At 38.8% G+C, this 24,619-nt stretch overlaps 2 protein-coding genes across 2 annotated transcripts; both read left to right on the forward strand.

Moving 5' to 3' along the window:
- Nucleotides 1-788: 788 nt before the first annotated feature.
- Nucleotides 789-2,680, forward strand: LOC139724991 (RWD domain-containing protein 2B-like). Its single transcript, XM_071636084.1, has 2 exons — nt 789-1,085; nt 1,988-2,680. The coding sequence occupies exons 1-2, from the start codon at nt 789-791 to the stop codon at nt 2,678-2,680; spliced, it is 990 nt and encodes a 329-aa protein (XP_071492185.1).
- An 11,196-nt stretch (nt 2,681-13,876) lies between these two features.
- Nucleotides 13,877-24,029, forward strand: LOC139725028 (membrane-associated progesterone receptor component 1-like). The gene is made up of 3 exons (XM_071636116.1): nt 13,877-14,423; nt 21,147-21,302; nt 22,316-24,029. Exons 1-3 carry the CDS (start codon nt 14,150-14,152, stop codon nt 22,417-22,419), a joined length of 534 nt encoding a protein of 177 aa, XP_071492217.1. The 5' UTR covers nt 13,877-14,149; the 3' UTR covers nt 22,420-24,029.
- The last annotated feature ends 590 nt before the right edge of the window (nt 24,030-24,619 follow it).

A 24,619-nucleotide genomic window follows, 5' to 3' on the forward strand; every position in this document is an offset into this window, starting at 1 on the left:
CAAATTGCACCATTTACAACGTCAAAATGCAAAAAAGTTCTCACCGTGGGAGGAGGGGGGGGGGGGGGGGACAACAGGCTCTTCCACATCCTTGCTCGCTCCCTCGCATACTAACCCCCCCCCCCCCCCCCCATGAAATCCTAGCTCTCATTTACAACGTCAAAATGCAAAAAAGTTCTCACCGTGGGAGGAGGGGGGGGGGGGGACAACAGGCTCTTCCACATCCTTGCTCGCTCCCTCGCATACTAACCCCCCCCCCCCCCCCCCCCGATGAAATCCTAGCTACGCCGATGCCCTTTCCCCTCTTGGTTTCCCTCAAAAAGCAGTAAAAGTCTAGGGATTGAGAGCTTCCTACATTCCAAATGTCTGTCCGAAAAATCTCGTTACATTAGGGTCAAAACGCACCCCCCTTGAAAAAAAGCTGGTGACGCCACTGTTGTGTTGGGAGGTGAAGTAATGGAAAAAAAACTAAAAAAGTAAGGAAACACATCATTGTTTACTGATATATATGTGTAAAGTGTACTCTTGACTCAATCTTATTACAAAATCTGACCACTTTGTTTACAAAGTACATCTGTATAACTATGCAGTCTGCTAGTCTTTATAAGTAATATAATCTCACTAGCTTAGGGAATGCAGTCCCTACATCCGCTCATCCATACACGTTTTCACTACACGAAGCGACATATGAAATATTGCTGCGATTGAAAGGGTGCGGCAGAAAATACTCTGGAAATATCCGAAGTTTCCACTGTAGATGTCATCTACGACAAGGACTAGTGTACAAAATGTCTGATTTAAGTGTACAAGAAAGACTCGATCTACAGTTGTCGGAAATAGAGCTTTTACAAAGCATGTTTCCTGGAGAAGGAGAATTCTGCATTTGGGACCAAAGCGTACTTTCAGACCTTCGGAGTTTCGTCGACGGTGATGCCGACGCGTCGGGCGTAGTTGAAGGCCTCACACCCGGTGGAGGGCTCAGTAACGCTGCTGATCTCGATACCGCGGGCGCTGGACCTCGCCTCAGGCAACTGTCCTTTACCATTAAGATTGTCTTAACAGAAGGAACCGCTCTTTCTTCTCAAGTAAGCATTCTGATACAAGTTCGGCCACAGATTCTTTCCCTCAAATTCCAGTATTTCCAGACTCTACTAACAAGCTACGTACTATTATACTGACTGCATCTAGTCTAATGCAAGACAGATTTGTATTGTATAGTGCATGCTGTATGCTAGTGGTAGTGGATCAAGGGTTTCTAGACCCAAACCCCCGGGGTGTAGTAACCAGTAACAGCGTGTTTATAGGGTCGCTGATGCGGTTAGATAGACCCCAGATCTATCTACGGATTCTCGAGCGAGTCTCGTAAAGATAGAACATTGACGAATTAACTTTTCGCCGTCATTTTGACAACATTTTTGTCCGTACAGTAGACTAGTTGATATTGATCAAGGGTCATTAAAATCTTATAATTCCGTGTAGATCCACCTCACATAATTTAGGAAGACATGCATCAATTAAATGAGAATGCCCAAAAAGAGATGCAATCTATCACCTCATGTTTAATCGTTAATAATTACATTACATGTAGTTTTAACATAAAAAAGAATAAGTACATTGTAATATCTACAGGAGTAACTGTCTTGATATTGCAATGTCGGTGATTGTGATACTAATGCAGTTGCCCGGCTAATGGTCCTTAGCTCATATGAAATTTTAGGTGTTCTTACTCTTTCACTTTTCCAAATGTAAATGTGTTGAGGATGTTTCCACACCATCCCATGTCTACTATACTTTTGGACAAATAAAAATTGATTCTCCTTCATTTGCTTTTTTTTTGGGGGGGGGGAGAAAATTGTATCATCTTTTAGTGACTTGTTTAAAGGGATCATGCTACAAATAGCAAGTGCAAGTCTGTGTAAAGTTTTCACTATTTTGATGATTGTGAAACAACCTAATGTCATTTTTTCTTTGTTTTCTGTGCTTGTAGGTAGAACTGCAGTTGCACTGTGATCTTCCCCTGGAGTATCCATATACACTGCCAGACTTAAATGTTCAGTCGAATTCCCTCTCGAGACAACAATACAGACAACTCAATGATGACTTGCTTGAGCATTTACAGTCTCTGGAGAGAGGAGAACTCTGCATCACCGAGGCTGTGCAATGGCTTCAAGAAAATGCAGCAAACTATTTCGCCTCGTCCACTGCAGAAACTGAGAATACTGGGAAGACAGATTCAAAGAAGCCATCCTCCTTCACTCGTCTGTGGATCCACAGCCACCACATATACAGCCGATCCAAGAGGGAGAACATCTTTGAATGGTCGAAGGAGCGGGGCTTGACGGGCTTCAGTCTCCCCGGGAAGCCAGGCATCATCTGCGTGGAGGGACGGCAGCAGGAGGTGGACGAGTTCTGGCACAAGATTCGGCGGTTGAACTGGAAGAAGCTGACCAGCAAGCACAGGGAGGACTTTGAGGTGGCCCCGGAAAACTTTGAGGCTGAGAGCAAAGGCTTGCGACATTTCCAAGACTTCCAGGAAATAAACTTTGATGTCAGGGGTGCGAGGGATTACCACATGGACCTTGGACAGTTTTTCCAGTACCTTGAAAGGCATGGCTGTGCAGACATTTTCAAGGTTTTGTTGGGAGTAGATGGAAGAGTATCGCAAAAAGATGCTCACTGATTGCTCTTTGTTTGCTTGTGTGTTTTTTTAATGTTATTATTGTGTGCATGTAATACAAGTCTTCCATATTTGGGCATAAGCAATACCTCTTCATAGCAGGGTTCTTATGAAATATTCAACCGTATTGGCATGGATTGCAAATCTACAGACAATGTATGTTGTCAGCGACAATTCTGATTCGCCTTGAGCATCACTTTCAGCCATTTCCACATCAGGTGACAGGATAGTCGTAATTGTGAGGATTGACAAGATCATTGTCATGTATCCCTTGCCATTTTCCACTTGTGGCCGCCATTCCCTCTAAACCTGTGCCCCGTGCATACAACATCTTTAGCTGGGCTAGGATTGAAGGAGATACATGTAGTCAGACTGAGCGGTTGTAATGAGGCAGGAAAGTAATTTCACAGAATATTGATTTTTCCCACTCCACAAAAGTATCCAGTTGTTACTCCCCTCTCCCTCCCTCACTTTCACAAACTATCTGACAGCTGTCCCTTCTCATTTTCGCACTCGAGAAGAACAGCATTATGAAGTCGTACATGCACCGAAGATTTTGAGGAAGGTTGATGGCACCAACACCGTGGGGTCACTGAACAACTGCTTTGCTTGTTATCAACCATGTAAAATTCTTGAATTTATCAAATGTGTATGTCAAACTACAGTCAACCGTGCTTAAGTTGACCCTGCATAAGTTGATAATCACCTAAGTGAAAGGTCTTTTCAAGTCATCTTCTCTTTATACATGTACTGTATTCTACTGATTTCAATCCCTCATAAGTCAAAGCTATTTCTTCAGTCCAAATAGATTTGACTTAGGCAAGGTTGACTGTAAAATTTATGATGTAACTTACAAGGAATTCAGGCTATCAAAAAAAAAAAAAAAATGAGTTTTCTGAAAGTTACCTGCTTGGGTGTCACTAAAGGTTGCATCGGCTGTGCTTCTTTTCCAGCGGGAATTCACTTTCACTTGCGGATACCTCCAATTGTCTGATATTCTCTGAATTGTGTTGTCAGTTATGCTGTCTGCATGATTTTCCAGTGCTCCCAGAATGTCGGTCATAGGTCCCAAGTCTGAAATCACGCAGAAAAATATTTTATACATTGTACAATGTACATGTACCATCATAAATCAAAAGGCAATTAACCTGTTGAGGACGAGTCCCAAGTATAACCAGGCAAGTGTCTATGGAAAATATGTGTTGTATACATAGCAAAATCAGCTCGTCCTCAATGGGTTAAACTTGAAGCACCAACAGAATTGTCAGATGGATTCAAACGAAGTGATGTTCAAAATTTCTGACCTGCCAACTCACCATACACAAACTTGAATACCGGTAGTGATTTTGACAACCTCTGCATTGGCAAACATTTCATATGCCTGACATCCAATCACAATTTTCAGCAATTGATATGTGTAAAATCCAACCAGTTTAGGTATGGGTGTATTTCTCTTGATTAACCTTAATCTTCTCTACACAATTTAAGTTTGTCAAGCACTCCATACTACTGCAGTATACTGTGATACATACTTGAGGATTGTATGACACCTTTTCTATCACATCATCTTCTATCAGTTCAGATGGCAACATCATTGCCGACTTATCTCTCACTTTGTGAGAGATAGATACAGCTGTACAAGATTATTTCTCTTTTTAGTACAGTATTCTTGCTTTTTCACTTCATAGATGCCTTTTATTGAAGAGCTTTTCCACAGCACCGTAACTTACCTCTCAGGGCATTGTCCAGAATCAAGCCCCTGTCAGCACCAAGTTGACTGTCCAGTTTGACCGAGTCAAGTGGTATGGCACTGACCATCTTTGCAGCTGTTGCTGCCATCATGGCAGCTACCATTATTGCTATCATCCTTGTTATCTGGGGGGCAGACAAATGAACAGATTTTAAAATTCTGTGAATAAAATGGTCTCTTTGCAATCAGTTGCCTTTTTTATTTTTCTTTAGTCTGTGTCAATAAAGTTATGTGGAATGTCTTTGTGGTAATTCCCTTAAAAAGCCCAAATATTAAAATGTGGATTGAGTGAAACCAGCAAAATGGTACGCTGTCAAACACAATACCATCATTGAGAATGTGAGGAAGTCGTACAGACAATCTGTTTAAAAGTTGTGAATTCTAAAAGTATTGGTGCCACCATTGAGACTACAACACTTCATCCATATTTTCGTGTGTATCTTCAATTAGTCAATGAAAGTTTCATGAAAAGTTTACAAACTTAGGAATATTATTAATATATACATGTAAATCTTTTTCATGAATTAGTAAAAACTTGTGGTTGTCCATTGAATGATGCATTTGTTTGTGTCTTTCTCCTCATGTGTCAATTACAGTGTACACCGTACATGGTTAAAAACCCTATTGTCTACCTCCATCATTAATCGACATGAATTAAAACATACAAATACATGTACCTCAGGTCTTCTTGATGTATGTTTTATTGTCTTGTTTCAATGGTAAGCCATGCATGCAGATTAAATTACATAAGTAAGCTTATACATGTCTACAAGTAAAAACTATAGTCATTTCCAAACAATCCTGATTCAGTGTAAGTGATTATCAAGGATGGAAGGAAAGTGGACCACATTTTCTTTCAAGAGACATCAGCAAAGCGGGTCTTTTCCCAAGTGTATAGATTCGGTTTTTTGTGATTAATTTAGGAAAGGTACCCTACAGTATAAGCAGCAGATGTAGTGGTATATACTTATGTTACATACAGTGCAATGCAGACCCCAACCCTTCTAACTTGAAAATAGGAAGGATTTTTCCCAAATTTAGGAAAGAAAAAGCAGTTCCCATAGGAGTATGTGGTACATGTACATTTGTATAAAATTATCGAGAAAAATAGGAAACTCCAACTGAAACAAGTGCTGGGAATGGTCAAAATTCAGATTCTTTACTTCACATTCAGAACAGTCAGAAGGTCTGTTCAGTACTTTGTATATGACGTGCAGTGGTTGATCGGGGGGGGGGGGGGGCTATACTGGACATGTGCCCCCTTTAATTTTGTCATAATTTTTCTTTTTTTTTTAATAAAAGAAATATTGGTTGTCAGCCAATTAACCCCGGAAGTGGTACAAGAAAGTATGTGTTAAGCCCCCCTATTTTTTTTTCTTGTCAGCTGATTAAACCCAGATGTGGCACCAGAAACATTTTTTTTTTGGCACCCCCGCCCCTTTACGGAATTCCAGGATCCGCCCCTGTGTATGTAAATTTGATGAAAAGTGGCGGAAAGAAGTCCTCCCATGGCATAAATGGCATAACCTTTATTTAGTCTATTATTAGTAAAAACACAGCTCTGTAGTAATTTATTTTGTGCAAATTAGTGGGGGGGGGGGGGGGGGGACATAAACTCTTTCCAAAGTGGCAATAGACGGGGACAGACGGAGAGAAGATCCCACTGAAATGTATGATAAATATTTGAAATCACTCCTTTATGGTATCGGTATACATGTACTAAGGTATGTCTTATCAGGCAATAATATGGAACGTACAATGTTATATTATATGTATTATCTAATATATAGTCTGAATAAGAGTGAGCAACGGGAAAGTTTGTCGGCGCAGTGGCGCTTTTTGTAATATAAGTCATCTGTGTGTGACAACCATAGAGACAAAATGAAGGGTCTAAATGCGAATATATATACTGTATATATATATATATATATATATATATATATATATATATATTCATATAAATCACATACACGTATATATCATAATCAATTATAGATATATATATATAGAGAGATCATATCATTTTAATCAATTCTAGTTATTTGAGATTACAGCTGCAGAAAAAAAATGAAATGTATGTCATAATTTTGATAAGTCATCTTCAAAAATATTTCTTATGTTACGAGTCAACTCATTAAAAAGATTTCATTATTCTCCATGGTTTGATGATGACCTTGCTCTTAACTTTGATAATAGCGTTTATCTATTTTTGTATTCAATTCATAATTCATTATTAATTTTCTTTGTCTTTGTCTCATCGCATTGCGAAGTCGTGATCGAGTATTAGAGAAGCTGGAATCTTTCTGCTTTCCAAGCGTATTCCATATAAATGCACATGAAATTGTAATTAACGTGCATGCTATAAACATCAGCATGTCGAGCGAGAAACATGCAGGGTGGACTTGTGGAAGACAAGTAATATGCATGAAACTTTTTAATTGTGATCGAGTGACGAAATCGAAAGTTTCTCGAATGTGATTGCTTTTTATGACTCGTGTATACATGGCTGTTAAACAATCAACCAATCACTCATCTTCGTTCTTTCCCTGCGACAGAGTCGCACGAAAAACACACGACGGACGGGTCCGTATAGTCAAATCTTGCAGTTTGACCAAGTGAATAGTTACTAGTAGTTTACCGAAAAATTATGAAAAACGCCATTCTACTTAGCCTCGGAGGCAGCAATCAAAATTACGAACACAAAATTTTGTAAGTATCAGATCAGTTAGCTCTAACACACGCAACAGAAGACATTACTTTGATGAGATGGGAAATTATAAAATTTCCTGCATCGAATCAGTAAGAATGGTTTCGAATTACGTCATGACGTGATGAAGATTCTATTCTCATTGTTAATGCCCAATTTTCATAATGTCAACATATTGATTGTGGGCATCACTGGCACTAATGTCTCTATCACTCACAGAAAAGATTGCAAGAATTAAGCCAAAGTATTTGTTCCTGATGCCGTGTGCTTAGGACTTTTTTATTTTTTATTTTCGCTAACAGACTCGAGGGACCATCCACGTGTATCTTGACTAGATTCCAGTAATAAAGCGATGCAAGCAAAGTCAGACATCCAGCTCTCTGTCATCATTGAACCTTGTAGCTGATAGAGAATGAAAATGGAAAAATTGTACAAGGGAAAAATCACTTACCTGGATTGAAGAAACCTTTTGTCTTTAGAAACAAGTTTTATGGAACGACGGGTAGAACCTTGCCGAATCTGCGACGTATACTTTCCGTGTATTCAAACCATGACAGCATGTATCAGCTCACATCAGCAGGCGGAATATAGAACCACAACCACGTTCAGTTGTCATGGGAGCCGTACTATGGTCCTCCGGGGAGCTTCACTGGGACCTCACACCTCCACACCTTGCATGTGCCGCGTGCAGAAAAAGCTGCAAACCACTCGCTGAACGCTGGGCAAGGCGCCACAAGTCACATGCAGCTTTCCCTGTGACAATGGCATCTCGGCTAAAAAACAAATGGACTCCCTGTGAGTATTTAGACATCTTGCTGCTTCGCTAAACAGCCGAAACATTGCGAGCATTCCTACCGACTGAGGGGATTTTAGCTCATCAGAAAAAACTCTTCAAAAGGTTAGAAAACAGCAACAACAACACCATCACATCATTCAACTCTTAACAACAACTTGACAAGGAAGACATCAGAGCTGGAATGTGCACCTCCTACGGAACAATCTTCACATTCAGCTATTTATTGCTCTTCTGTCAGCATCATGCAGGGAAAGGCTTACCACAAAAAAAGTGTCACTACCTTTTCGATTAACGTATTGTAACCCCAAACTAAGTCAATGGTTCTGTAAGATTTAGTGCGTATTATTGAGAAGTCTGGTGCTCAATGTGTCCATTAGAAATGAAAGCAGTTTTGATTTACATGACAATGACAGTTGCTCTTCATATTGTGGCTGTGAGGTGTTGCAAGACGACTGGAGGATGTACGCGGGATATTGTCGAAACAAAATCACACACCGACATTTAATTCCTTCTGCCAAAAAATTAAGCAAGGTCGTGTAAAGTTCAATGTAGCAACAGAATTAGGTGCTCATGAGCAAATTGGTATTTGGGGGTGTGATGGTATTGTAAGACACTGAGTACAAAGCAGAAACAGTGGAAAATCAGCTCTTACATAATAAGTGCTCTGAATTATACTTGAGTCAGAAATGTACACCATGTTAGGTTGTGTCGTAATGCTTAGGAGGACATGGAGAATGGAATATATTGATGTGATGAGATGGGGAGCATTTCATTTCATTTCATTCATTCGTTTTCATTTTCAACAAAGAATGCCAATGTACCAAACATATGTTAAAAAAGGAAACATAATTTATTATATATACATTTATATATATATATATATATATATATATATTCTAGATAATATCGAAATAGTAAAAATAGAATAACATGTGTAATCACGCAGTGTTTTTGTGAAGCCAAGATGAATGATACTCCTTATCTTTTATTTATTATTCATTTATATTCATTATATCATTTTTTATCATAAGAATAAGTTTAAGTGTTCACGACGGCGACGGGGCAAATATTACTTTCATGATAGGGCTGGTAAGTTGAAAATATTATGAACGACATAATATGGATAGAACCATAAAATCAGTGACTAGTATACATTATTTCAATCCCTGAAATGATCTCTGTAAAGTATTGTACGCTTTTGTTATCCGCAGAGAAATCAGAGTATCAATGTCTGCTTAAAGCGCTGACGAGAACACTATATGCGGTCGATGATTGTTTTAGAAATGCCGTTAATATAATACATGTATGTTAATTTGAAGCTTCCAAGTCATGACAAAATCATCGGACACACATTTTTTTTTTTTTTTTTTTGCGAGGTTTAAGGGCAAGTAAATCACTTTAGAGGTGGTTCGGAGTTCATTATCCTTCTCTTGGGCGTGTATAGATGTTTTCGAGAAAAAAAAAACTACCACATCATGGGAGCGCTAGGGCTTGGTGAAAAGGTAAACGAACTTTGAATAATGGTAACTTCACTGACCCCCCCCCCCCCCCCAACCTCTCATCTTGTATCTGAGATCACTGGTCAGAGTCTTTGTACGTCAACTCTCCTCTGCATGAGCGGCTTCCCTTCCAATCATTCTGCTAGCTCTGATATGAATAGTGACACATTGATGGCATGACCATTGATGCCAATGATTGTTGTGGAATACACATTTTGTTGATGTAATTGAGTCGCATGGGATGACTTAACTTGCACTTATAATTAGCGGAAAGAGGTGAGTTTTATAGTGTATGCAAAGTATAAAAAGTGTTTTGGACACCATGTTAACAAGGTGCTGTATAAAGGTGCCCAGCTGTGCACTCTTAATAATCGTTTATAATCTCTGGATGGAGGAGACTGAACTATATTATAGAGCTAGAATGCATGGGCAATACAGTGTATTCAATAAGTTGTGAGAAGGACGCAGAGCGCATCTCTTATCACAGCCCCTAATAGAACAACACCAAGAACAAGAAACATATAGCACGTATACAAGACAAAAACCTGACTGTAAAACGAGTACTAAGTACATCCTGAAGTGGCAGAAAAAAAAAGTTGCTGTAGAGAACTTTCAGCTATGTTGCCTTTATTTGTCTATCAAAATATATAGCACTTGCGGTAGGCACACAATGGTAGCAAGGAAAACTCGACCAGAAGACATCACTGAGTATAATGCCTGCATGAATGTGCACAAGTTGCAGATGGTAGATTTGAAAAGCCGTTAGAAGCAGGCCTACATTTCATATAATATATGCTTGGAGCTGGAAGATGATTGTGTAATATGAAACGACATGATGCAGCTATAAGGCTTGTGGAGGTTGTTGACAGAAATCGAGCACATTACACCCAACGTCAACTCGATAACATTTTGTCAACTTTATCTAAAAACAGTGCAACATCAGAGAAAACTTGATCATGACGTGTACTCAAGTTCCCATGCATGGCCTTGCACTGCTCTTCATCCTTTAAAATATTAGGCCTATTTTAATGACCACGTTATTTTTTTTTCACACAATCAAGACTTTAAGGACAAGCTGGAAACAATGTCAATTCATAACTTATTCAAGAAGATGAGCATTAAACAATTTACAAGCTATATCTTCCTATTTACTCTCCCACATGAATAATCAAAAGAGGCCTCTGGTCGTCTACCATTAGGGCCCAATGTTGGTCGTATATACAATTCTAAAAATCTAGACTCATTCATCCTTTCTCTCAAAAATGAAATGGTAAATCCGACATTTTGACCGGGTGTTGATAAACTCGACATTTTACAAAATGTTACTGGAGGAGTAACATCAAATTATATAACGATAACATTCCAATTTTTTTAGAGTGTTGACCACATTATTGCAAAAAAAAAAAAATGTTCAAAATGATGTCTTGCAGGATCATCCTCCATAAACCAAATAGATTAGAATTATGCAAGTAAGATTGTGTATTAACAAGTATTGCACCATTTCTAATCAAAAAGATGTAAAAGCTCTATAAACCGTGGGAGGGGGACCCTCCCCCCCCCCCCCCCCCCCCCCCACCCAGTTGAGAAACTTGGCATACTGGTTGTGTATCTTGCGCACGTATACCGTATTTGCGCATCGCAGGGGCGGATCCAGGAGTTCCGTAAAGGGGGGGGGGGGGGGTGCCTTGACAAAATTAAGAGGGGCGCATGCGTCCCCTCCATATTTTCTTTTTATTTATTTTGTTTTAACAAAAAACAAAGGGGCACGCGCCCGGTGCGCCCCCCCCCCCCTCCTTCCTGGATCTGTGTTGTGAATTATATGTAATTTCTCTGACCGGTCATGCCATATTTCAATGCCTTAATTTAGCATAAAATCTAGCTGAATTAAATGGCATGCGGTATATAAAACAAATATCGACTGTATATCTGGGGGTCACGGTTAAACCTTTACCCTCGGTATCTCAACAGTGTAATGTCCCTTCGACTTCGTCTTGGGGCATGGTGCTGTGGAGAAATCCCCTCTGGACAAATAGTGTTAATCATGCCCCTCGACGCAGTAGAATGTATGCCTATAATAAGCCTACCTTGTGTATTAAAAGGATAAGCCTACAGGTTCTTTGAGACTGTGAAGTTCAAATTAAGTACCGTGGGGATTTTCATATCTTAAGGTATTTTTAAACAAATGTTTATAAAGTCGCAGATTATGCTTCTCTGACAATCATCTCAGACAAAGGGGGAGGACAAAAAACAAAAACACTAAACAAAACATAACATAACAGGTAAGGGCGCTGGAAGCGGGGGGGGGGGGACCCTATAAAGGGGCACTCCCCCATCATTATATTACATATAATATACATATCTATTTATCTATTTGTGGGGTTTTTCTCTTTTAGGGAGAAGCTCTCCAATGTGCACCCCGAAAGGTAAAAATAATTAATCAATGAATTATTATTTGTTTTAAAGACCAAAATGAACAATAAAGGCACTCTTCTTGTGTCTGAAAATTATAAATTTTCAACTTAAAAAATGCGAAATTTTCGCCACTAAAATCAATAACGTGCCATTTACAGTACATTTAGATGGTAGCCTCGCCTCCTTCGACGAGTGTGCCACCTGAAACATACTTTTAGTGAACCCTTTCAATTTTCCTTTTCTTCTAAGCTTTCTAGCAATATAAGAATATCTTTCATTGCTAGAACAATGCGATCATGCACGTTTCAGACTAAAACTGAATGGCAAAGTGAAAGGGGCTCACCAGTGCATGCTGGCGCTGACCCGAGGTAATATCCAATAAATATGGTGAACAAGAAACACTTTGACTTTACCATGAACATTTCCAACAGTTTCGGCTCATTAAGAATGGATTATCGTTAGAAGCAGCTTTCAACGTGTATCAGTTTACGGAAGGCTGTAGTCAGGACTCGGTTTACTTTAAACATATACCTTACATGATTACATCTTTCATTCATTCATTCATTCATTCATTCATTCATTAATTCATTCATTCATTCATTCATGTATTTCTTCATTTCCAACAGAAACATACATATATTACATGCAGAAATTGAATACAAGTACATAGATTTTATCATAATACAAAATAAAGGATAAGTTTACAGAAAATTTTTAAGTAGGCCTATACGAAAATATTGGAAATCGAAATGATAAAATCTTTATCACATGAAGAATAATGTGTACTGCAGGGCCCCGTTTTATCAAAAGATAGGCCTAAATTCGATTATAAATTTCCTTACCACACAGGCTGCCACAGACTTACAGTTGAAATTAACTCTATAGGCCCCCCTAATCAATATTTTAACTCTTCATAAAACAGGACTCTGCTGATTAAGATAACTACTAAAGAGTAGGCCTATATACTTTCTGAGAAATTAATGAAAACACGTGATGATTCTGAGCGCTCAGTCGCTTCGCTCCCTATAGCGTTTGTATAAGTAAATGTTTCTGAAAGGATTATGGATGGAATTAAACTAGAAACATGATTTCCACAACTTGTAACGTGATATTGTCAGTGAGAGAAATGTGCTAAAATGCCAAAAGGAAAGAGAGTAAAAAGGAAAGAGAAGAATAGTTTTCATAAGTTATGATCATAGTCCTTCGCAGTGATTTTTTACAATGTTTAATTCCCTAGAAATTTGTTTTCAAATGCTCTATAAACGCGACTTTTATACTCTGTTTTTACAAAAAAAAAAAAGATCCCTGACTATGTATGTGTGTGTGTGGGGGGGGGGGGGTATCCCCCTCCAAAACTCTTCCCCCGCTCGGTCGCTTGCTCTCCCTCGCCGAGGATCTCACACCGTCACATTATGTGCCCCCACGGCGTCGAGATTTTGCCCCCCCCCCCAAAAAAAAAAAAAAAAAAAAAAAGAAAAGAAAAGAAAAGAAAAGAAAAACAAACAAACAAACAAACAAACAACTAAACTAAACTAAACTAAACTAAACTACTAGTACTAGCACTAGTATATATATATATTTTTTTTTTTTTTTCACTAAAAGACTAAATGTTCCGGCGCGCTCGATAGCAGGATATATCCACACTTTTACAGCATCACATTTTGACATTGAGCTCAGGGTGTGTGGGGCACCCATTCAGACACATTTATGGTTGATTTCGGAATCTCGCTTACATCTTCAGTTCGGAATCAGCGCGCGCGTTTACTGTGCACCGTTACTTGACCGTGTAACTGTCGCTTCGCATGTGGATGTACGTACGTGTGTGACGCTCTCTCCGATCCCATGTACGTAGTAATGGAATGATCATCCACAGAGATCGTGCGATCTCGCTGTAACATACGATATCAGGCGGGGTACAGTAGTCTACACGCGCTACATACACGAGCAATCGTTTTGCGCCAGCAGCGCAGCGTGAAACTGCAGCAGACGCCGCGGTTACATACTCAACCATTGCTCGTAACTATAAATGCATACAGTACGTTGTACGTAATTTCTGTACATCGCGGAGATCACACCATACGAGATATCCCTCCACGTTATATACCATTCGATGCATGTACCACACAAGCTGTGTACTGTGTACGTCCGCGCCGCGTACCAAAATCAATCGCATTTGATTTTGACTGCTTTTATGTACACGTAAACTTTTGGAGGTTGAGAATGACTGAGTGGTGAATACACCTCCCGAGGTATCGTACGAAGGCATATATATTTTTTTAACACAATCCGACGCAAAAGAAAACCTACCATGGCACTGGAGGAACTTATGCGAGAGTTATTTTTGAACCCTATCAACCTTGCTTTACTCTCAGTCTGTGGTTTTTTGCTGTACAAGATCGTCAGAGGCAACCGGACACCACCTGAACCACCACAGCCTCCGACCCTCCCGAAGATGAAGCGTCGAGATTTCCAAATGTCTGAACTGAAAGAATATGACGGTGTCAAGAACGACGGTAGAATTCTTATTGCAGTAAACGGCAAAGTTTTTGATGTCACGAGAGGAAAAAGATTTTATGGCCCAGGTTTGTATTCTGCATAGTTTGTCTCGCAATCTGCCTACTTGCATGATTGATGATTTCACCCTGGCCTGGGCTACGTGCTGGGACAAATCCCAGGCTGGGTGTAGAAATTCTATCAATAATATTGTTAGCAATTAGAGCCCAATAGACAGATAGAGGGTCTGTAACATGTTATTGTTTAGACCCTAATCTTTGTGATATTGTATGCATCATGTGGTACTAATGAGTGTGTACATGTAGGCATTCTGTGGTAAACGATGTTTGTTGGCCCACCGTGGAACTAGAATTATAGTAGAAATCTATTTATACACTGCCAGTCACTGACACTGCCATTTTTCAGCATCATCCAGACTGCACGACTGTGTCTGTGTATTGTCATCAGTCATCACTAAATTTAAAGCTTGTGCAGAGAATTCATTTTTCCATGCACGCTGCTTCCCCAATCTGTCAACATATGAAAGATTTGTGTTAAAAGTAAAAACAGTGGCGGATCCAGAGGGGGGTGCACCGGGCAGGCGTGCCCCCTCTTTATTTTTTGTTAAAACAAAGAAGAAAAGGAAACAATGGGGGCGTGTGCCCTCCCTTGCTTTAATTTTGTAAAGGCACCTCCCCTTTACCCAGATCTGCCCCTGTATAGATACTAAAATAGACATCTAGTTTTTGTAACTCTGAGTCTGAGAAACCTGATGTCAGTGGTATTTATGATGTGTACTGGGTACACCAAGCAGTTGCTTGCAGCATCTGAAGTTCATCTTGTTAACAATTTAACAGATTTTGATATTATATAGACACAGTTAATCTACTTTAACTTTCTCCCATATTCAGTTGTGATTGGACTTTTTGGACGTTTTTATTGTAGCCCCTCTTCTACCATGTTAAACAAGGAAAAGTTGTGTAAGTTAATACGTTGAGGACAGACTGACTTTGCTAACACGCATTTCCCATAGACACTTGCCCGAGTATATTCAGGACTCGTCCTCAACAGGTTTATAAAAGATCTTTAATAAATATTCATAGTAGTAGGTAATTTTAATCATCGAGATAAACAGGAAGAACAAGAAGCAGTTTAGCAGCCTAATGTCAACTCTGATTCATTGGTGAACAAATTCTCTGAACTGGAACTACTGTACTGGTTTTTACAGCATCATCCAGAATGTATTGCCATCACTGAAGCTTGTGCAGAGAATTCACTTTTTTTTTTCCATGCTGCTTCCCCAGTCTGTCAACATTGAAAGATATGATATTTTTGTAACGTTCAGAAAGCTGGAGTCCATGGTATATTGAATGCAGCATCTGAAGTTCACCTTGTTACAGATTTTGACAAAAGTAACACCGTGATGTACTTTTACTTTCTCAAAATATATTTTAATTTAGGTTGGAGGTTTTTATTGTAGCTCCTCTTCTACCATGTTAAGGAAAAGTTGTGCAAGTTGATAAAAGATCTTTATGTAAGGAAAGAACATCATGTATTTATAGTAGTAGGTGATTTTGAGTGTAATTATCAAGATACAGTGTATTGACAGAAGGAGCAGGAAGCAGTCTAGGGGCCTAATGTATCAACTCTGGTTCACCTAGTGAACAAATTTTCTGAACTGGAACTACAGGTTTTTCAGCATCAGAAATCTAAAAAGAATGGGAAACTCCACTAAACACAAAACAAAAACAGCAACAATCGCCACACTGTATTGTCATCACTAAAGCTTGTGCAAAGAATTCACCTCTTCCACTGCTTCCCCAATCTGTCAACATTGCTATATGATAGTTTTTGTAATCTTGAGAAACCTGATGTCCATGGTATTATTGTCTACACCAAGCAGTTGCTTACAACATCTGAAGTTCACCTTGTTCGAGATTTTAATGAGGCAGTGTGGTGTACTTAGACTTTCTCCAAATATATTTCAGTTTTGATTGGAGGTTATTGTAGCCCATCTTCTGCGATGTTAGACAAGGAAAAGTTGTGCAAATTGATAAAAGATTTGCATTTAAGGAGAGAGCATCACATACTAGTAGTAGTAGATGATTTTAATTACCCAGATATTGACTGATCTGACTGTGAGTTTACAGACTTTTGTGATAATCGCCCAGTACAACAGTTCTTGATAGCAACTCCGGATGCATTTCTCACCCAGCATATTCTGCAGCCGACTAGGTACAGAGAGGGCCAGAAATCAAATGTTCTTGATTTAGTTTTTATGGATGATGATATCATAGTTAACATTGAGTACGTCCTTCACCTTCAAAAGAGTGATCAAGTTTGCCGTCTGATTGATTCGCTTTTTGAATATCAGCAAGCTGTGGAGCATAAGCAGCCAGCTTTTGATTGTAGCAAAGGGAGTTGTGATAATACTGTGGAGTGTATGAGACGGGAATTAGCAAATCAAAGTTTGGTTGAGCATGTAGCCAACAAAGCATGTATTGAAGCATGGGAAATTATGACAAGGAAGCTCACTGAATATATGGAAAATCATCATACCAAAGAAGGTGGTGAAGACATACAGGAAGATAAACATATTTACTTGAAACATGAAGCTGTCCAAATAAAAAGACAAAAACAAAAACAAAAATTACAGACTATGGGAAGAGTATATGTGAGCACCCAGAATGTATAATTATGACTATTTTGCCTTTGCTTGCAAATGCAATTTCCTCCGACGGATGACAAGAATACGTGCAGTGATTTGGAGTCCAATTGCCTCTGAAGTTAAAACGAGACCCAAAGAATATGTGAACTTACAGAGAAGTCAATGATAAAGCTGTACACAGTTTGTTTTGGGATTCTCAAACTATATCTGAGTCAGGCCAGCTTTCCCACTCCATGGATCCCTATTTTACTGGGTCTTTAGAAGTATGGAGTCCTTGCGCAAATTTGCATTTGGGAGGAGTGGAAGAAATAGTATAAAGATGCATTAAAGAGATAAAATGTTTAAACAGTAAAGTGCTCTTGCATTCTACTCTGGACTTCAGTTCCCATTTGTAATTATGGCTATGTGTTTGTCACACACAGGAATATACAGCTTCAATCCATCAAGTCCTAGACAGCACATAGTGATTTTGTACAGTTTCTTTTTATCATATCTCCTTACTACCTACAAATTGTGCATTAAATATACATGTATTGTGTGAGTGTTTCCAAAGGAGGAGGAAATATATTTTGTTTTAGCCCCTTGCTGTTCCTATAATTGTTTGTTTTAGTAGCAGAATTTTAAATGTCTGAGCTGCTAGATTTGCATCAATTGCATATTGCCAACACAATTTCGAAGACTGGCCTTCCAGTTTCTCTCTCAGATTGACAAATTTTTGTAATATGGTATGTCCTTTTGATTTTGTGCAGATTTAATGTAACCATTTCTGTCTAATGTTTCTCCAAGGTAAGATATGCAGTGAAATTCAAAAGTACCAATTTAATGATGATGACATTATAATTTCTGCAGTAAAATACCCCAGGGGACTTGATGGGTTTTAAAATGAATATTCAGCAACCAGACCAGCCATTGCAACGCTGATTGCACTCCAATGTAAACTTTGCTAAATGCATTATGCTGCTCAATCACACACTGTTTCAAGATTGCCAACACCAGGAAAGGGGGTTCAAAGGGTACTTGACTGTATTATCTCCAACCACAGGCAAAGATAGCCTGATCACCCTCACAGCCTGATCACCCATAATGCCATTGCTACCAGAGCAAACAATTTATCTTGAGTTTGCCTCTGGGATTTGTCACAGATTCTTGGCTCTCATTAATTTTTTTGATCCGGCAAGTAGGCTCTCAGGGATGACCTTTGTACTTTCTTCGACTGGAGGTGTTCAAGAATTTCATGAGCAGTTGAATTCTAGAATTGCCTTGTATTGTGTATGACTGAAGTTGTGCATAATGTGCTAAAGTTGTGAGCACTTTAGATATGTGTAACTATGTACAATGTACATTGTACCTGACCCAGGCATAGGGGGCTAATTTGACTACCATGAAAAGACTGAAGTTAAACATTGTTGCTCTCAAGAGAAACTGGGTGGGAGATATAGTACAATGGCCCTGCTTAATCGAGAGGGTTGGTAGACAAACTTCTCTCCCATTTAAATGTGATTCTTGCTTGGTTGGTGGCTGGTATAAGCCTGTGCTAATCACACTACAGACATCCAATATGTGGGCTTTGCAAAAAACATACTCAGCTATATTTAAATCAATGATAACTGTACCAACAAGTACAACACATGTGCTACAACCTACGACACCCAGAAACATAACAGCAATAAAAGGAATGTTACAGCAGTGTTTTACTTTGGGAAATTTCATCACTAGAACAAACCTTATTCATTTGTTCTGCATAATAATCCTCTTCTGAGCTTAGCATTACAACATGTATTAAGTCACAATGCTTATGACCCTTCTGATGGCAACAGTCATCGCTTGCCCAGCAGAAGGGCCCTAGCAAGTTTACATCAGGCAACGAAATATGGACCCCTGCTATTAAACTTTAACATGTTTTACTTACATCATTATATTGAACAACAAGCACACTGTGAAATTTTACGACAAACCTTTTTTTTTTCCCCATTGGTTCATTGGTTTATACCAATTATTTGCCTTTTTTTCTCTCTGTCTATCACACACGAAACAACAACACACTACACCCTATACACGTGCATTTTGTACAGATGTACTGAAGTGAAGTTAAAAAGGGGAAGTCCAGGCAATTTTCATGATTTCACATCATGTAGTACTTACAATAAATGTAAATCGACAGCTCCGTGTTTAGATTTGTGGAATTTATTGTGATCTTTGAGGAGAGAAACCAATACTCTGACTGTAGAACCTAGGTGTAAATCAAATTACACTGAACAAGGATGATGGAATAGCAGCTTCACCAGAAGAATGCATGAGTGGAGGCTCACCGAAAGAATGTATGAATAGGAGGCACAAAGAAAGAATGTGTGAATAGGAGGCTCACATACTAATTACATGTATTTCGGAAATGTAACAATGTACAATATCGCTTGCTTAATAAGGTCACCTGTGTAGAATTTATGCACGCTTCCTTTTTTTGTTCTGCTTCCTTGAGCACCCACTCATGCATTCTTAGGATGAAGTAACTGTATACACAGCCCAGACGCTGTTTACAGCGACTGTGTTGTGTATAGTTAAGGATGAAGCTGCTACCGTACTTATGTATATCATCCTTGTTCATTGTGATTTGTTAAATCTTGAAAATATTCTTGTTCCTTATTCCCATCACTATAAATTCTGAAACTCTGTACCCAGTACAGTTGTATAACCAATTTCTAGTTGTTCAAATGTAAAAGTCTGAAAATCACCCTGAGTTCCAGGTGAGCAACCACTATTTAGATCAGTCCTAGATATTTTGTATCTATGTTGCTAAACAGTGCAGGATTCTCCTTTAAATGCACACTAAGCTGAGGAAACTTGAAATTATGTGATATTCCATGACATCTCATTTCAGTACCATATGTCATCACTGTATCCCTGTAAAATATCTAGTGCTGTCTGGTATTTCATCATACAATGTAACTTTGACCAAGGAGGTTGAAGAGATGGAGTAACAACAGAGTTTAATATTCCCTTTGATCTATGTTCAAAGCCGCCGCTCAAAAATATTTGAAGCATGTGCCAAACAGGATCTGCTGTGCCGATACGAAGACAATTGGCTCGTGTCTCATTGCATAATCACCAGCCACTTTCAAAGGAAGATATGTCTTTGTGATGGTACCGTAATTACTTTTCGCTATCCCTTCTTATAAAAGCTAGGTGGTACAGACACGAGGATGCGCGAACAGAAATTGAGGAAAAAATGCTGAAATGTAAATGAAAATTACTCGACTGGGCATACGCGGGCACTAATCTGATATATCTATCAATAAAGAATTATACTTGAAGATTATTACATGTTAGTTTCATTTGGGGAAATTAAGTCGAAAAGTGATAAAACCAGCTTTCCAGGATGGTACAGTTTTAAACATTTTCACATAATACAGCTCTGATTTACACTTTTGTGCAAATTTCTGAACAGAATTGACTTTTGTTTTACATGCTTTATTAAAAGTGAAACTTCATTTCATTTAATAAATAGATAAGCAAAATATGGCCAACATTATGATAACGTTCAAAATGAATCTTTAGATTGCTCAGCAAGATGGCGGCGTGGAACATCGATCATCAAAGGCACAAGTGCACCTGTGGAATTCTTTTGTACATCAATAGAAATCTGACAACTGTTTGAATAAATTACAGCCAGTTGGAACTCCATGTATAAAACCTCCTTGCTTTGACATGTGAATGCTCCCATTTTTTTTTCTTTGCTTCTTCTTTGAGTGAAGTTGAACACATGATAAACGTTTGAAGTGTTTGTCAAACAATCTTCATGTTTGATGCACCGACTTGTACTAGTACCGTGGCAGCATGATGCACGTATACAGATTATTCATACACATGTATGTACTACTTTAAATGGCCATGGTTAACCCATTTCCATTGAGGGCAGTTTAGTGTGAAAGTGTGCATTAACCCCTTGTGCGTTGCGTGCTGATTGGATAAGACAATCCTACAGCATTGTACGCACCGCCCAAAGTCTCTGGCGCCGAAAGGGCTGAAGTTATGTGCATGTGTCGGTAACCAGAGAAAATGATGACAAAGGTGATACATACAATGTACACAAAAACCCCAATAGAACTTTCTTATCCCATCATTTTTCCACTTCTGCTGTGTTCCACAGAGGGCCCCTATGGTGTGTTTGCTGGTCACGATGCCTCGAGAGCCCTGGCGACCTTCTCGCTGGACAAGGACACTCTCAAGGATGAGTTCGATGACCTCTCAGATCTCACGTCCGAGCAGCGGGACAGCGTACGAGAATGGGATATGCAGTTTACAGGTATGGACTCCCATGTCCGGTCAGAGTGTGTGGCAGACATAAAAGCCTAGGAACAGAGTAAATAGTGAGGTCAGCCATTATGTAACCCCTGGATGTAGACTTCAGTGTACATTATATCTGCCTTGCGCCGTAACTCACATGAATGTGCTTACCAGACATTATAGCCACAGATTAGAGGGAAATATACACTGTACACGTACCTGTAAATTACACCCCATTTTTGACCCTCTGCTTTTTTTTTTTAGCTTATAAGCTAGAATTTTTTATGTTGAGATCGACATTTTGGATGACTCGGTTGTCTACTCTACTACTGAATCGCATGGGCACCAAATTCACTCACAATGACGTTAGGGCACATAACTGTGCATGCTCATTAATATGTACAGGGATCCGGCATTGTCCAAATGCTGGAAAACAAAAGCTGAAGGAGAAGACTGGCTGCTAATTAGAAATACAGTCGATGATTTGAATTGAAACCAAATTATCTCCAGGATATAACATCTAATGCTCAGGTACATTACAACAAAGCATGTTGAAAGATATTGCCTTTAAATGCAAGAACACTTTTTTTTCAGTTGCAAGTGACTTCCATACAATGTACAAAATCAGATAAAACCTGTCTTAGAGGGCACATGCGCATAGCATTTAATTTCCAGTAATTAAAGCCCCCCTGGATTTAAGCATCTTCAAATTCCTGTATATACATAGCAACCTATATGTCATGACCACCTGCAGTGGCTGATCCAGAGGAGGGCGCACCGTGAAAACGCCCCAGGTATTTTTGGTTAAAACACAAGAATTTTTTTTTTTTTTAATTGTGGGAAGGGGTGCGTTTACCCCCCTCCCCTTTGATTTTGCAAAGGCACCTCCCCTTTACAGAAGTCCTGGACCCTGACCTGTTTGAACAGTGTAGTTGTCTTCATTAAAGTCAGCCTTGATCTTCAAGTATTGATGGATTATGACTATATATGTCAGGTTGATGATAAGATTCAATGCATTTGTAATTCTTGCAGAGAAGTATGACTACATCGGGAAGCTGTTGAAACCTGGTGAAGAACCAACAGACTACTCGGACGAGGAGGAGTCAGCCCAAGAGACAGATAAGAAGGAGAATTGAAATCGCCTGGACCAGAATCCATCAGTGGAGGAATCATATGTTGATTGCGGATGTGTCATAATTGTAAATATCACATTTCCTTTTCTGTCAGTCGGTTGAGATATTGAAAGATCCGTGCTTGGATGCACGTTTCAAGTTTGTTCAGACGCCGTAGGAGTGTAAAGGAAGTCTGTATCCAATGCTGTTTGTTTTTCAGAACATGATATTGTTGTTTTTGAAGACAGATTTGTGCAGGAATTATCTCCTTTTGATAGAAAAATGTTAATCACTCCACGTTGTATTTTTGGAAGAGGGTCCAAGAGTTCATGCTGTCCTGGATTCACACAGGAAATGTGGTAATTCCTCAAGTTTTGATTTGCTTTATTTTTCTAATGTCATTCATTTTTGATAAATTTCTGTGAAAATGCCAGCTAGAGCCATATTTTGTCAGCAAGCTTCAAGGTCATTTTCAAGTAGTTATTTGTTATGCACACACCTCTTCAAAAAAAAAATAATCTATCTCAGCTGTAGTACACATTTAGATATCTCTTTAAGCATCTAGCATGTTGATATGCCTTTGTGCTCATGGTTATTGGTTTTTATTTCTTTTTGAAAGCCTTCAGAAGAGGAAGCCATGTACAAATGATCAATTTAGGTTTGGATGGTGTTATGAATATGAGCAAACTGAAATGAGATTAGCATTACCAAACTGACATGCTGTGAAGCAAGGAGAAGAGCATTAAGTATTAATGTATTGGTAGATTAAAAACAGTGGTCTGCGATCATTAAAGCCTAAACAGTAAAATGATGTAGATATGAGATTCATTAAAGCTACTGAAAATAGGATGAACATGGACTTTGGTGTCGTTTTGTTGGTTTAAATCCAGACATCTGTATGTTTTGACTGATGATGATGGTCACAATGCGTGGCATTGGAATGTCATGAACAAATTGCAGGTATGATTTGATAAAAGTGATGTCAAAATTTGATTAAAATAATGTCCTTGCACACACACAGAGGTAAAGACAGAATATGATAGCTGATAGGTAAAGGGGAAAAAATTAGGAAGTACAGTAGTGCAAGAAAGAAACTAGATGATTAGCACATAGTGTTATAGTAGATAATACCTAGCATTAGAAAATGCCCTAAATTCCTCTTAGTTTAATCACATTAATGTTTATAAGTGTAGTCCAGGGTGAATTTAGTATTAAAAAAGAAAAGAGCCTTAAATGGCCCCAAGGGTCTGTTTGTATTGAAAGATATCAAGGAAGCAAAGTGCAAATATTATGCATTTGAGGTTACTGTGGTTACTGTGGTTACTGTGGTTAACTGCACCATGCCAACCTCCATTTACCAAGACATTTTCATCGTGGAGAATTATCCCAAAGAGAAAGAGAGGTACTCTTGGAATTATGACAGTTGAAGAAGACATGGTTAATTTTGCAAATTAGTCAGGAGTGTTAAGAAAGAAAGAAAGGTGGAAAAAGGGATTCCTTGAGATAGTCAACATGGAGGCCATTCAGCTGTCGTGGCATCCTCATTTTTTTATTTATTTATTTTTTTTTACACAGCCTCTTGGTCCTGGTCATTGTGAAGTTGATTGTAGAGAGCTCTTGACATTGTGTTTAAAGAATGATAGTTTTAGTGATTTTACATTTTCTGAAAGGAGGGTTTCTCCAGAGTCATGTTCATGATAAGAAATGACATTTGTTCAAGGACTCGTGGTAAAGGAGACATTCTTACAAGGTAAAATTGGCCTTATTAGGCCATTTTGTGCTTGAGTAAATGGGCTTATGTTTGTATCAAAGCAAGAATGCGACTATTTAATCAGGGATTATTTTACATGATATAAGCAGTTAAATCATATCTAGTGTACAGTATAAGGTCTTGAAAGATGTGGAGAATAGTGATTAAAATGTATCTTTCATGACCTATAAATGGCAAAACTAAACAAAGGATGCTTCCAGTTTGTACAAAAACAAGGAAAAAATTTGTCTTCACTTCTTGTACAAAACAAAGGTTATGAGTTATTGTTCAGTATTTTTCAAAATGGTGTGTATCTGTATTCTTGTGAATTGATAGCCTGTGGTAAGAGACTCCCACACTAACAATGTACGAATGATGACAATCCAAAAATGCTATAGATCACGAGTGCTTTGGATGTTATTTTCATGAGGGGGGGGGGGGGGCAGATTTTAGAGAGTGAGGGTTGTGATAATA

Source organism: Diadema antillarum, unplaced genomic scaffold, assembly GCF_040938485.1.
Source record: "Diadema antillarum isolate AM-2024a unplaced genomic scaffold, OU_Dant_1.0 seq00000009_RagTag, whole genome shotgun sequence".
Taxonomy (NCBI): Eukaryota; Metazoa; Echinodermata; class Echinoidea; order Diadematoida; family Diadematidae; genus Diadema; species Diadema antillarum.